Raw genomic sequence first — 14,054 nt, 5'->3', positions numbered from 1 at the left:
CATGCATTTATCCAAACCTGCAGAATGTACAACACTAAGAGTGAAATTTAATGTAAACTATGGACTTGAATTAATAATATTGTGTCAATATTGGTTCATCAGTGATTACAAATATACCACAGGCTCAGCGCAGTGGCTCACCCCTGTAATCCCAGCACTTTAGGAGACTGAGGTGGGCGGATAACATAAGGTCAGGAGTTCGAGAGACGAGCCTGGCCAATATGGCGAAACCCTGTCTCTACTAAAAAATACAAAAATTAGCTGGGCGTGGTGGTGGGCTCCTGTACTCCCCGCTACTAGGGAGGCTGAGGTAGGAGAATCACTTGAACCCAGGAGGTGGAGGTTGCAGTGAGCCAAGATCACACCATTGCACTCCAGCCTGGGCGACAAGAGCAAAACTCCGTCTCAAAAAAAAAAAAAAAAAAAAAATAGAACTTAGTCACTGGTTAGATATGGCTCTTGGACACCAGGAGAGACCAAAGACAACTTCAGACCCTGGATCTGGCTTGAGCACCTGAGTAGATTAAAGAGAAGGGGGAATGCACTAAGCTGGAGGGACAGTATGGGATCAGGGTATGGGGTATCTTTGGGATCCCCCTATCCAAGAGGAGATTCCTAGGGGTGAGGAACAGACCTTGTGCTCAAAATAGAGGTACAAATTTGGGAGTCACTAGCCACCAAAAAGCAGAGGCAAGGGGGCTGACATCTTGGTCTGCATATGAAGATGCTTCATATAGATGTCACTTCTCCTTAATCTCTAAGTGTATCACAATGAAAAATTTTAAGAGTTTTCTGGTGGGAGATAAGGAGGGACTAGAAAAGCTGATTTAAAAGTCATATGGCAAATTAAACAAGTAGGAAACTTCTGAAAATAAAAGACATAATCAGTATAGACTAATCCTACCAGATATTAAAACACAACAAATCTATCATTAAAAGGTAATAATTAAAGAGGGTTACTGACACATAGAGATCAATAGAAGACAGAGAAATTTAGAAACAGATTCAAATACAGGCAGGAATGTAGTAGATGATACAAGTACCATTTCTAATCTGTTGAGAAAAGATGAGTTAATAAAAGACATTAGGAAGAAAAGGGAGCAATCTGGAAAAAAAGTAAGTTGGATTCATAATTTGTATCTTAGAAAAAATTACAGATGAACTCAATTTATAGGTTTGGAATATGTTGTTCCTAATGAAAAAGCATTTAAAAAGGCTGGGTGTGGTGGCTAACACCTGTAATCCTAGCACTTTGGGAGGCCAAGGTAGATGGATCACCTGAGGTCAGGAGTTCACGACCAGCCCGGCCAATATGGTGAAACCCCGTCTCTACTAAAAATACAAAAAAAAAAAAAAAAAATAGCTGGGCATGGTGGGTGGCAGGCGTTTGTAATCCCAGCTACTCGGGAGGCTGAGGCAGGAGAATTGTTTGAACCCGGGGCGCGGAGGTTGCAGTGAGCCGAGATTGTACCACTTCACTCCAGCCTGAGCAAAAGAGTGAGACTCCGTCTCAAAAAAATAAATAAAAATTTTTTAAAAAATTAAAAAATAAAAACTCAAGGTCTGGTGTGGTATCTCACACTACCTGTAATCCCAGCATTTTGGGAGCCTGAGGTGGGAGGCTCTCTTGAGCCTAGGGGTTCAAGGCCTCAGTGAGCTATGATTGCACCGCTGCACTCTAGCCTGGGCAACAAAGCAAGACTCCATCTCTAAAAAAACAATAAAAAATAGGCCAGGCGCTGTGGCTCATGCCTGTAATCCCAGCACTTTGGGAGGCCGAGGCAGGTGGATCACGAGGTCAGGAGATCGAGACCATCCTGGCTAACACGGTGAAACCCCATCTCTACTAAAAATACAAAACGAATTAGCCGGGCGTGGTGGCGGGCGCCTGTAGTCCCAGCTACTTGGGAGGCTGAGGCAGGAGAATGGCATGAACCCAGGAGGCAGAGCTTGCAGTGAGCCAAGATCGCGCCACTGCACTCCAGCCTGGGCGACAGAGTGAGACAACGTCTCAAAAAAAATAAATAAATAAAAATAAAAAATAAATGTTAACCCTCAATATTTAAACGTACAAAAATGAAAACAAAAATACAGCCAGAAGCTGGCTGGGCATGGTGGCTCATGCCTGTAATCCTAGCACTTTGGGAGGCCGAGGTGGGTGGATCACTTGAGGTCAGGTGTTCAAGACCAGCCTGGCCAACATCGTGAAACCCTATCTCTACTAAAAATACAAAAATCAGCTGGGCATGGTGGCACACACCAGCAATCCCAGCTACTTGGGAGACTGAGGCACAAGAATTGCTTGAACCCAGGAGATGGAGGCGGAGGTTGCGGTGAGTGGAGATCGCACCATTGCACTCCAGCCTGGGCAACAAGAGCAAAACTCCATCTCAAAAAAAAAAAAAAAAAATACAGCCAGGAGCTAAAGGAGAAACTTTTTGTATCATCTCAGTGTGGAAACGGTCTTTTTAACTATGACACAAAACCCAAAAGTCATAAAATTGCATTTTTTACTACATTAAAAATCCATACAGTTATGTCAAAATGATGGACTGAAGAAAACATTTACAATTAACATCTTAAAGGAGTATTTTTCTCCATATACATATATAAAAAATCATGTTCTGGGTGTGGTCGCTCATTCCTATAATCCTAACACTTTGGGAGGCCTAGACAGGAGGATTGATTGAGGCTAGGAGTTTGAGACTAGCCTGGGCAACATAATGAGACCCCATCTATAAAAAAATTAGAAAATTAGCCAGGTTTGGTGGTGCATGCCTGTCATCCCAGCTATTCCAGAGGCTGAGAGGGGAGGGTGGCTTGAGCCCAGCAGTTGGAGGCTGCAGTGAGCTATGATTGTGCCACTTCCCTCCAGCCTGGGCAACAGAGCAAGATGCTGTCTCTAAGAATAAAATAAAAGTAAATCCCAGCACTTTGGGAGGCCAAAGTGGGTGGATCGCTTAAGCCTAGGAGTTCGAGATCAGCCTGGACAATACGATGAGACCCTATCTGTACCAAAAATAAAAAAAGTTAGCTGGGCATGGTGGCCTGTAGTCCCAGCTATCCCAAAGGTCGAGGCTGCAGTGAGCTGTGATCGCACCACTGTATTCCAGCCTGGATGACAAAGCAAGACCCTGTCTCAAAAAAAAAAAGTTCACAAATAAAAGAAGACAAATGGGTCTTAAACATATGACAAGATGTTGAGCTCACTGAAAAGCAAATGTGAATTAAAATTTCACCAAGAGACTGTTTCCCACTTAGCAGTTTGGCAAAGATAAAAATCTGGCACCTCATGGCTGGGCGCGGTGGCTCACGCCTGTAATCCCAGCACTTTGGGAGGCCGAGGCGGGCAGATCACGAGGTCAGGAGGTCAAGATCAGCCTGACCAACATGATGAAACCCCGTTGCTACTAAAAATACAAAAAAAAATTAGCTGGGCGTGGTGACGCACATCTGTAATCCCAGCTACTCAGGAGGCTGAGGCAGGAGAATCGCTTGAACCAGGGAGGTGGAGGTTGCTGCAAAGCATGGTGAGGCCCAGGTGAAGATCTGGAGGCACTCCTATGATGTCCCACCACCTCCAATGGAGCCCAACCATCCTTTCTACAGCAACATCAGTAAGGATCGCAGGTATGCAGACCTCACAGAAGATCAGCTACCCTCCTGTGAGAGTCTGAAGGACACTTGCCAGAGCTCTGACCTTCTGCAATGAAGAAATAGTTCCCCAGATCAAGGAGGGGAAACGTGTACTGATTGCAGCCCATGGCAACAGCCTCCGGGGCATTGCCAAGCATCTGGAGGGTCTCTCTGAAGAGGCTATCATGGAGCTGAACCTGCCGACTGGTATTCCCATTGTCTATGAATGGGACAAGAACTTGAAGCCTATCAAGCCCATGCAGTTTCTGGGGGATGAAGAGATGGTGCGCAAAGCCATGGAAGCTGTGGCTGCCCAGGGCAAGGCCAAGAAGTGAAGGCCAGCAGGGAGGATACTGTCCCCAGGAGCACCCTCCCTGCCTGTCTTGTCCCTCTGCCCCTCCCACCTGCACATGTCACACTGACCACATCTGTAGACATCTTGAGTTGTAGCTGCAGATGGGGACCAGTGACTCCCATTTTCATTTTAGCCATTTTATCTCCTGCACCCACTCCCTTCATACAATCTAGTTAGAATAGCACTTCTAGAGCACAGGTTCTCAGTCCAAGCTGTGGAAAAGCTCCCCTTATCCAACAGAGTTTAAAAGTAGTGACTTGGGTTTTTGCGAGTTGCTTTGTTTACTAAGGACTTGTGGGGAGGAACCATGCTAAGCCATGACCAATGAGGAGAAGCAACAGAGCCTGTCTGTCCCCAGGAGCCAGTCCTCTGCTCGTCTGCAGTCAGGCCACTGCCTGAGGGCTCTAGTCATTCCAGTGGAAGATGAATGTAACCTGCATGGTGATGTGACAACTGTTTCCTCCCTGACCCCAGAGGAGCTGGCTCTAGAAGGTTGGGATCAATCCTGAATTTAGTTATGTGTTACATTTAATTTAAAAAGTATAGTATATATAACTAATACAAAACAATAACCCTTCTGGGGTTTCTCGTGGCGGTTGAAATAGTCCCACATGTGGTCATCAGAAAATAAGCCATTCCTCATACCAATATAGGATCAGCTCCTTGACCTCTGAGGGGCAGGAGTGCTTCCTGGTGTGGGTATTACAATCCCTTCCTGCCTTGTTTCGTGGCAGTGAAATGCCTCTTGGTCCTGTCCAAGTATGTCTTTCACTGATTTCTGAATCATGTTCTACTTGCTTGGCCCTGCCACATGGGTCCAGTGTTCATCTGAGCATAACTGTACTAAATCTTTTTCCAGATCAGTATAATAAAGGAGTGATGTGAAAAAAAAAAAAAAAGAAAGAAAAAAAGAAATTAACCCTTTTGAGTCCTCATGTCTCTTGGGGGAGGGGGGTTGTTTATTATAATTACAATATTATATTTGACTGTAGCTCAAGGAAGGGATCAAGTCTTATTCCTAAGTAAACCTGGCCCTGAAGGCATTTCTAAACTAAATAAAGTTTTCCATTCAAGTTTTGTTTCCCAATATGTTCCTGGCCTTTTTTTTTTTTTTTTTTTTTTTTTTTTTGAGACAGTCTCACTCTGTCGTCCAGGCTGGAGTGCAGTGGCATGATCTCAACTCGCTGTAACGCTGTAACCTCCGCCTCCGCAGTTCAAGCAATTCTTCCACCTTGGCGTCCCGAGTAGCTGGGATTATAGGCACCTGCCACCATGCCTGGCTAGTTTCTGTATTTTTAGTAGCAAAGGGGTTTCACCATGTTGGCCAGGCTGTTTTTGAACTCCTGACCTCAAGTGATCCACCCGGCTCAGCCTCCCAAAGTGCTGGGATTACAGGTGTGAGCCACCACGTTCGGCTCCCTGGCCCTCTTCTAAGGGCTGCAGATACCTCATCTCATTTAATCCCATCTAGAGTGTGTAGATCTCATCATCCATAGGCATGGATAGCAGAGAGAGGAAACTGAGGCTCAGAATAACTGGCCACCAATGGGAAGGGGCCAAGCTGTTACAGAGCCTGTGCTCACATGTTGTAACCCTGGTAGATACCCCCTCCCCACCCCAACCCTGGGTCAAGGAACCAGGCCAGGACCTAAGCACAGTTGGTGTCCTGTGGACATGAATTTATTAGAGGGGACCGGCACCAGAGTGGGCACAAGCTGCAGGCTGGGAGGAAGGGGCAGGGGTGGGAGCACAGCCAATGGTGTGTCAGTCAGTGGGCCAGCCGGCGTGCTGTTCTTCACCCTGCAGAGCTTCAGTGCCCAGGGCGTGCCGGAGGCTTTGGGAAGACTGGGGAGAGGAAAGAGTGAGGCTCAGAGAAGAAACCTGCCAAGCTCACACGGGAGGGGCAGCACGTCGATCCCAGGCCCATGGCCCTCTCTCTCATATTGTTGGTCCTCACTCCTGCCTCCCAAGCTCCCACACCAGCCCCCAGCTCCTGTCCCATCCTGCACTCACTGCGGAGGGAGTAGGAGCCTGGTTCCAGTTGCATCTGGGCAGGCAAGACGATGAGAAAGTCCCCACCCCAGGCGTTTTTGACCCTTGAGAGATAATTTTGGGAGGGAGGGCGATGACATTCCGAGGTCAGAGAAGGGCACTTGGATGACACAGGCTTAAGCAGGTGGCTGCTGCAGTGCTGGGGCAAACCACAGGGGGAACAGTGGGGCGGCGAGAGGCCAGGGCCCCGGGGAAGGCGAACAGGGACTTGTGGACAGACCCTCTGGACCCCACCATGGTGGGGGCGCCGGTCCCGAGTCCAAGCCCAGTGGAATGGCTCCTTTGCCATGACCTGGAAGGAGCAGAGTGGACAGTAAATGGGGTGGGAACCCCAGCCTTCCCCACACCCCAGGTTGCCTCCCAGCCTCACCTCCTCACAGCACTGGCGGCTCACAACAGCCCGGAAACCCATCCGTGCCCAAAGCTTATCCCTCTGGTGCAGGAATTTCCCCACTCGTAAACACCAATCTTTTCCCAGGGCCCATGGAAAAATCTCACATTTGGGGCCCTCCAGGTCCTCCTCCATGTCATTTGCAAGGTACCTAGCCACAGAGGCACAAGGTCAGGGAGCAGAGGCCACACATCTGCCCTGTCCCATCTGACACCTCCAGCAAATGCCTCCACTGCCTGCCCCCACCACTCACAGGGCCAAGAACAGGCTGCTGTGGGTGTACTCGCTGAGCTTCAGGTGGGCGCGCTGGAAGTAGACCAGCACCATGGCCAGGAGATACTGCAGAGACAGATCGGGGTGGGGGGTTAGTTATTCTCTGAGGAGGAGGGGCTTGCACCCAGGTTCATTTGCACCCAGGGAGGTTTTGCTGCAGGGAAAGAAAGTCAGTAAAATGGTGGGAAGTGGTGTGCAAAGATGAGGGGGTAAGGATGGAAGGTGAGTGGCTCTCCCTACCAGACCAGGGCACTCAATTCCCACCAACTCAACCTGACCCTCGAGAGACCCCCAGGCTGTACTCCCTCACCTTATCTGAAATCTGGAAGCAGGGGTCTTTGGAGAGGAATTCCTGGACAAAACTGTCCTCTGAGGGTAGAGAAGACAAGACAGGACGCAGGTTACCACCGCCTCCATGGAGAAGAGTGGCATCAGAAGCTCCAAAGCCCAAGCCACCACTGAACCCTCTCTCTCTTTCTCTTATTCTCCCTTTTTCTCTTTCTCTCTCTCTTTCTTAATATAAATAGAAATGGAGTCTCACTGTGTTGACCAGGCTGGTCTTGAACTCCTGGCCTGAAGTGATACTCCCACTCAGCCTCCCAAAGTGTTGGGATTATAGGTATGACTCACGGTGCCTGGCCCTGAAACCAGTTTCTGAGAGGACACCCCTCCCACCTGCCTAAGCTGGGATACCTGAGAGGGAGAGGGTCAGAGGCCTCAGATGTCTGTACAGGCAGGTGAGACCCCACACTTCACATCTGCTTTCACACTTGACCTCACGGCCCCTCCCATGCCAGCCCTCCAAACTCACCCAGAAGGCTGAGGAAGGCCTGGACCTCCTGGTGCTGGCGAAAACGGAGGAACCCATTGCCCCCACCTTGCCGGCTGCAGCCCCCCAGATCTACCTGGGTGGTAACTACAGGGGAAGTGGTGGAGTCTTGGGAGTCACTCATCTCATAGGAGATGGAGATGGGGCAGGGTGACCTGTAGAGAAAGGAGGCTCAGGACTTAGCATGTACCCCCGTGACGCTCACAAATCAAGAGGGTGGTGACAGGGGCCAGGACGGTGGAGGGGTGGGTGCAGAGACTTGGGGGCTCAGAACAGAAGGCAGCCGGGATGCAACAAGAGTGGGGAGGCCAGAAAAGAAGCAAAGAGTTGCTATAGGTGAGGATGCGGCACCCTCACCCTCCTCCTGGCACCCCAGGACAGGCCAGAGTAACAGCAGCAACAAGCACCGCTGAGGGCTTCCTAAGTGCCTGGGGCTGTGCTTAAGGGCCTTATCTTATTCCATCCTGGTAAGGAGGTAAGTTTAACTCGGACCCATCCTCAAACGAGGAAACTGAAGCTGAGGCCTAACAGCCGGTTAAAAGTGAAGCCCTTGGTCTCCAAAACCCCAAGAGGTTTTTTGGTTTTTGTTTGTTTGTTTGTTTGTTTGTTTGTTTTGAGACACAGTCTCTCTCTGTCGCCCAGACTGGAGTGCAGTGGCGCGATCTCGGCTCACTGCAACCTCCGCCTCCCGGGTTCAAGTGATTCTCCAGCCTGAGCCTCCCGAGTAGCTGGGATTACAGGCATGCGCCATGCCACCACGCCCGGCTAATTTTTTTTGTATTTTTTTGGTAGAGACAGGGTTTCACCGTGTTGGCCAGGCTGGTCTCACACTCCTGACCTCCCAAAGTGCTGGGATTGCAGGCGTGAGCCACTGCGCCTGGCCAAAAAAAGAAAAAAAAAACCCAAAGAGTTTAACTGCTCCTCCAGGCCCCAACTCACAACCACCCCCGACCCCTCACCAAAGCAGAGTTGAAAGGGCCACTGATCCCTTACACCGAGGGGAAACTGAGGCCCTCAGGGAGGAATGAAATTAGAGAAATACCTGGATTTAGAGCAAGTTGATGGGGCCACTTCAAACATTTCAAGCTCCTGTCCTAAACCCACCCTCATCCCTGAGAGAGAAGCCAACCACGGGGCCGAGGAGAACGTGCGGTCGACCACCCCAGGGCCAATCTGGGCCCCTCCATCTAGGCGCCCACAAGCAACCCAGCCTCCTCCTGCAGCGAGCCTTACCCGAGCTCAGGAATGGCCCAGAGCATAACACCCACGCCGCCGCGAGTGCGCTTATATAGCCTGAGGGCGGTCCTGCCCAAAGCAGCCCGTCCACCAATCAGGGCCTTCCTGGGGGGCGGGGCTTGGCCTTCACCGCCTGCCTCTCTGCCAGTGAGTCCAGTCGGCACCCAGCTGTGGCTCCCCAAGGTTTGAAAGCCTCTCCAAAGCTTCATCAACTACAAGAGGGGTGAAGGCAGGCCAGCTGGACCCCAGGGCCTAAGGCCCCATAGGACGGGCAGGGAGCTAGGATCCCTGTTCCCCTCTTGACAAATGCAGTGCCAAGGTGCTGAGCCGGGATATGAGACCCGGACTGCGAGGGCCTGGTGGGCGAGTTTTTTTTCATTGATTGTGCCTTGCTAGGGCAGGGTCTCTGGCTCTCTATGGGTGTCTCTGAATCTCCTGGCCTCCTTGAGTCTCTAGGTTTCACTGAGGCCCCCCGAGTCTCTCTTTTGTTTCTTATTTTATTTTTCCCCTCGTAACACAGAACAAGCTGCCTGGGTCTCAGTGGGCCTCTGAGTCTCTCAGTTGCTTGTTGCCTCTGGTGTCTGGATGTCTGTGGATCTCTGGGTCCTTTGTTTTCTCTCTGATCTCTGGGTCTCTGGTGTATCTGCCGTTTCATGGTCTCCCCCAGGCCGCCTCCCAGGCTCCCTGAGGCCGCGAAGGCCTTTCTAGACCAGCTGGTCTGCATCAGGCCATCCTGTTTGTGTGTGTGCACGCATTTGAAGTCGGCCTCCCGTAGAAAGGAAGTAGTGAGTGGGGCAGCCTCCATAGCCCGTTCACTAAACACCTACTGCTGCCTACTGAGGAGTCTGTGATGGAATCAGCTCACGTGTTCCTCACAGCAAGCGCATGAAGTTGATGAGAATGATGAGAAGCCTCATTTTATCAGCGAACAAACAACTAACACACAGAGTTTGGGTTGCTGACCGACAGGCTGAGTAACTTCCTGCCAGCCACTCAGCTGGTAAGTGGAGATAGAGTTCCAGCCTGGCTGCTGGGCCCACACGCTGGGTAGCCTGGCTGTGTGGTCTGCGGCTGTTCCTGGACACTGCCTGCACAGAGAAGGTGTTCCATGAAACCGAATGAATCTCCTAGACCAGCTGTGTTTTCAACTGTTCTCCTCTTCCCCCAGTAATTAAGGTTAGAGATCAGGAAGGTGTACCAAAAAGAAGCCTGGGAGTGGGCTAGTCACTTTAACTTTGGGAGGGCCTTCAGGCTGATTTCCTTCAGTGCCACCCCTGGAGATCTGACACCGATCTCCCACACTGGGGAGAATATTTGTTTTTAATTTTTTTTTTTTTTTTTGAGACGGAGTCTCGCTGTGTTGCCCAGGCCGGAGTGCAGTGGCCCAATCCTGGCTCCCTGCAACTTCCGCCTCCAGGGCTCAAGCAATTCTCCTGCCTCAGCCTCCCGAGTAGCTGGGACTACAGGCATGTGCCACCATGCCTGGCAATTTTTTTGTTTTGTTTTGTTCTCCTGACCTCATGATCCACCCGCCTTGGCCTCCCAGAATGCTGGGATTACAGGCATGAGCCACCATGCCCAGCCTTTCTCTTTCACTTTTAAGAATCCCATGATTCACTGGGCTCTTCAATCTGCCCAGATAATCTCCCCATCTCAAGATCCTTAACTTGGCTGGGAGAGGTGGCTTACCCCTGTAATCCCAGCATTGTGGGAGGCAGAGGAGAGCAGATCACCTGAGGTCAGGAGTTCAAGACCAGCCTGGTAAACATGGCAAAACCCCTCCTCTACTAAAAATACAAAAATTAGCGGGGCATGGTGGTGCATGCCTGTAATCCTAACTACTCGGGAGGCTGAGGCAGGAGAATTGCTTGAGCCCTGGGGGTGGAGGTTGCAGTGAGCTGAGATCGTGCCATTGCACTCCAGTCTGGGCAACAGAGCAAGACTTGGTCTCAAAAAAAGATCCTTAACCATCTGCAAAGTCTTTTTTGCCATGTGAGATAACATATTCTCAGGTCTGGGAAGTGAAATGTAGCCATCTTTGGGAGTCCATTATTCTGCCTGCTACAATTATCACAGCAAAATTTATTCTATGCTAACTAATACACTATTTATAAAATTTATATTCGTGTAAATGTATATATAATTTGTAAAATCATATATTAATATTGCATGCTATAAAGGATACACGTAAAAGGATATAAAAGAATACACATAAAACATAATAACATACTACCAGCTCAAAAAATATATATATGGCCAGGTCCATTGGCTCACGCCTGTAATCTCAGCACTTTTTGGAGGCCGAGACAGGAGGATCATTTGAGTTCAGGAGTTAGAGACTAACCTGGGCAATACATCAAGGCCCCATCTCTACCAAAAATAAACTAGCCTGGCATGGTGGCACGTGCCTGCAGTCCTAACTACTCAAGAGGCTGAGGTGGGAGGATCACTTGAGCCCAGGAGTTCAAGGCTGCAGTGAGCTATTATCATGCCATTCTACCCAGCCTGGGTGACACAGCAAGACCCTGTCTCTAAAACATGAATAAATAAATAAATAAGAATATTAAAAATTTCAAAATATAAAGATAGAAAAAATAATATGCAATTACTAAAAGAAAGCTGGGATAACTACACTAATATATTAAAACAACTTTAGGCCGGGCGCAGTGGCTTATGCCTGTAATCCCAGCACGTTGGGAGGCCGAGGCAGGTAGATCATTTGAGGTCAGGAGTTCAAGACCAGCCTGGCCAACATGGTGAAATTCCATTTCTACTAAAAATACAAAAATTAGGTGGGTGGTAGTGGCGAATGCCTGTAATCCCAGCTACTTGGGAGGCTGTGGCAGGAGGATCGCTTGAGCCTAGAAGGCAGAGGTTGTGGTGAGCCAAGATTGTACCACTGCACTCCAGCCTGGGTGACAGAGTGAGACCTTGTCTCAAAAAAAAAAACCAAAAAACAAACAAAAAAACACAACTTTGGACAAAAAGCATAACTAGGGAGAAAGAGAATTTATGTAGTGATTTTAAAAATATACAGCCGGATGTGGTGGTGTGCACCTGTAGTGCTGGTCTGGGCAACATAGGGAGATCCTGTCGGTAAGAAGAGGAGGGGAAGGAGGGGAGGGAAAATAAAGGAAAGGAAAGAGGCAGGAAGAGAAAAATAAAAGGAAAAAGGAAGGAGAAGAAAGAAAGAAGGGAGGGAGGGAAGGAAGGAAGAAAAAAACATGTGTATAATTACCTAACCAGAATCCAGGTAAAGAAAAAAATATATAGTAATTTGTTTACTCCTAAAAATAAAGTCAATAAGCAAGAAACCGCATGTGTGTGTGTGTGTGTGTGTGTGTGTCTGTGTAAAATCAACAGAACCACACGGAAAAACAAACAAATCACAATCATAATTGTAGATATGATGGCACATGCAAGGCAAAAAAGTTAGCAAAGCAGTAAAAGATATGAAGAATATGATGAAGAAATTTGACCTAGTGGACGAATAAGCTGGCACTGCACCCAACAAAGGCAGGAAAGCACGCACAGAACATCTTCCTAAAAATTAATCAAATGTACCCGGGCGAGGTGGCTCACGCCGATAATCCCAGCACTTTGGGAGGCCGAAGCAGGCGGATCACAAGGTCAGGAGTTAGCGACCAGTCTGGCCAACATAGTGAAACCCCGTTTCTACTGAAAATACAAAAAGCCGGGCGTGGTGGCGGGCGCCTGTAGTCCCAACTACTCAGGTGGGTGAGGCAGGAGAATGGCGTGAACCCGGGAGGCGGAGGTTGCAGTGAGCCGAGGTCGCGCCACTGCTCCAGCCTGGGTAACAGAGCAAGACTCCGTCTCAAAAAAAAAAAAGAAAAAAAAGAAAAGAAAAAGAAAAAGAAAGAAAGAAAATATTGTCTGTCAAAGTTGGAGGACACAACTAGTAATTCTTAGAGAGGAATTTATGACCTCAAACGCGCGTGTTAGAAAATAAGAAAAGCTGTCACGCTGATGAACTGAACTCCATCTTAAAAAGTCACAAGCCAGCCAGGGGAACTTCCGGGTCCTGAGGCCCAAGGGGCTGCCTGGGTCCCCATCCGCGAACTTTTGCTGTCCACACAGCCCCAGACAACAAGAAAGGAAAAATAAAACGCTGCCAAAACCACAGCGTCGGCATAACTTGAAAGCAGAGAAGGTCCAAACTTCAAGATAAATGTAAATAAAAAGAAAGCAACCATATCCCCGCACGCCGTCGTGCGCTGCGGCCTCTCCCAGGCACGAGGCTTTGTGCCAAGAAAAGCTGGGGAAGGAGGGGAGAAAGGAGTATCCATCCGGGCTGGGGTTGGTCGAGAGCAACTATCAGAAAGCCTGCGACATTCTAAAATCTGAAAATACCAAGAAGACGTCCTGGGAAGTCAGAGCTCAGACCTCAGGGAAGGGGCTTACAAGTATGTGCGATAGGAAGGGGAGGTCGTTAAAGTCCACTGATTCCGCGGGAGGGGTAAAAAAAAAAAAAAAAAAAGGGCTAAAATGGGCCAGAAGCATCCGTGGGCAATTGAGTAAGTGAAGTGGGAAAATGCAGAAGGGAGAAATTGAGGGTCCGAAGAGAACCAAGCATTGGGAGAACACAAAACCCTACCCACCCCCACACCGAAACAAACGAATAAAAAGCTTCTAAACCATCTGAACTTTGCTATATTGACCTAACAGTGTGCTATTGAGCTAGGAATCTTGTAAACCATCCAATACCACAAAAACGAATAGAAAGAAGATGAATAGATCCGTATGGAGCTGATATTTTTAAAAATCTGAAAACAAAATAACACACACCAACCAAGAAAAATTCCCCTGGAAAAAAAAAAAACCACGTTTCCAAAGAAACAAAATATTTACAAAAAATGATCATATCTTAGGTCACAAAGAAATCATCAGTACATTAAAAAAAAGTAGAAATATACAAACAATATTCTCTGAGCACAGTGTAATAAAATGAGACATCATTATTATTATTATTTTTGAGACGGAGTCTCTCTCTGTCGCCAGGCTGGAGTGCAGTGGTGCAATCTCGGCTCACTGCAACATCAGCCTCCGGGATTCAAGTGATCCTCCTGCCTCAGCCTCCCGAGTAGCTGGGACTACAGGTGGGCCCCACCACACCCAGCTAATATTTTGTATTTTTAGTAGAGATGGGGTTTCACTATGTTGGCCAGGATGGTCTCGATCTGTTGACCTTGTGATCCACCTGCCTCGGCCTCCCAAAGTGCTGGCTTTACAGGTGTGAGCCACCATGCCCGGTGAAAATTATT

General features: G+C 48.7%; 1 protein-coding gene and 1 pseudogene across 1 annotated transcript; one reads left to right on the top strand and one right to left on the bottom strand.

Moving 5' to 3' along the window:
* The first annotated feature begins 3,511 nt into the window (after window positions 1-3,511).
* LOC134731241 (phosphoglycerate mutase 1-like) lies at window positions 3,512-5,424 on the top strand (annotated as a pseudogene).
* Window positions 5,425-5,644: 220 nt separating this feature from the next.
* SPDYC (speedy/RINGO cell cycle regulator family member C) lies at window positions 5,645-12,281 on the bottom strand. The gene is made up of 7 exons (XM_055094508.3): window positions 8,770-12,281; window positions 7,519-7,691; window positions 7,018-7,076; window positions 6,688-6,773; window positions 6,414-6,585; window positions 6,005-6,335; window positions 5,645-5,836 (listed from the first exon to the last, which is right to left on the bottom strand). Exons 1-7 carry the CDS (start codon window positions 8,979-8,981, stop codon window positions 5,802-5,804), a joined length of 1,068 nt encoding a protein of 355 aa, XP_054950483.2. The 5' UTR covers window positions 8,982-12,281; the 3' UTR covers window positions 5,645-5,801.
* Between the last annotated feature and the right edge of the window lie 1,773 nt (window positions 12,282-14,054).

Source organism: Pan paniscus, chromosome 9 (genome assembly GCF_029289425.2).
Source record: "Pan paniscus chromosome 9, NHGRI_mPanPan1-v2.0_pri, whole genome shotgun sequence".
Taxonomy (NCBI): Eukaryota; Metazoa; Chordata; class Mammalia; order Primates; family Hominidae; genus Pan; species Pan paniscus.
Note: the sequence above shows the minus strand (reverse complement) of the source record. Positions and strands in the feature narration are given on the sequence as shown.

What these genes read in the sequence shown, in the direction of transcription:
- SPDYC (XM_055094508.3), bottom strand. Translation starts at nt 8,981, where the DNA reads ATGAAGCTTTGGAGAGGCTTTCAAACCTTGGGGAGCCACAGCTGGGTG. An exon ending in GGCCTTCCTCAGCCTTCTGG is followed by an intron (nt 7,077 to 7,518) that starts GTGAGTTTGGAG and finishes CTCTACCCTCAG; the next exon opens with AGGACAGTTTTGTCCAGGAA. An exon ending in GCCGCCAGTGCTGTGAGGAG is followed by an intron (nt 6,336 to 6,413) that starts GTGAGGCTGGGA and finishes TGCTCCTTCCAG; the next exon opens with GTCATGGCAAAGGAGCCATT.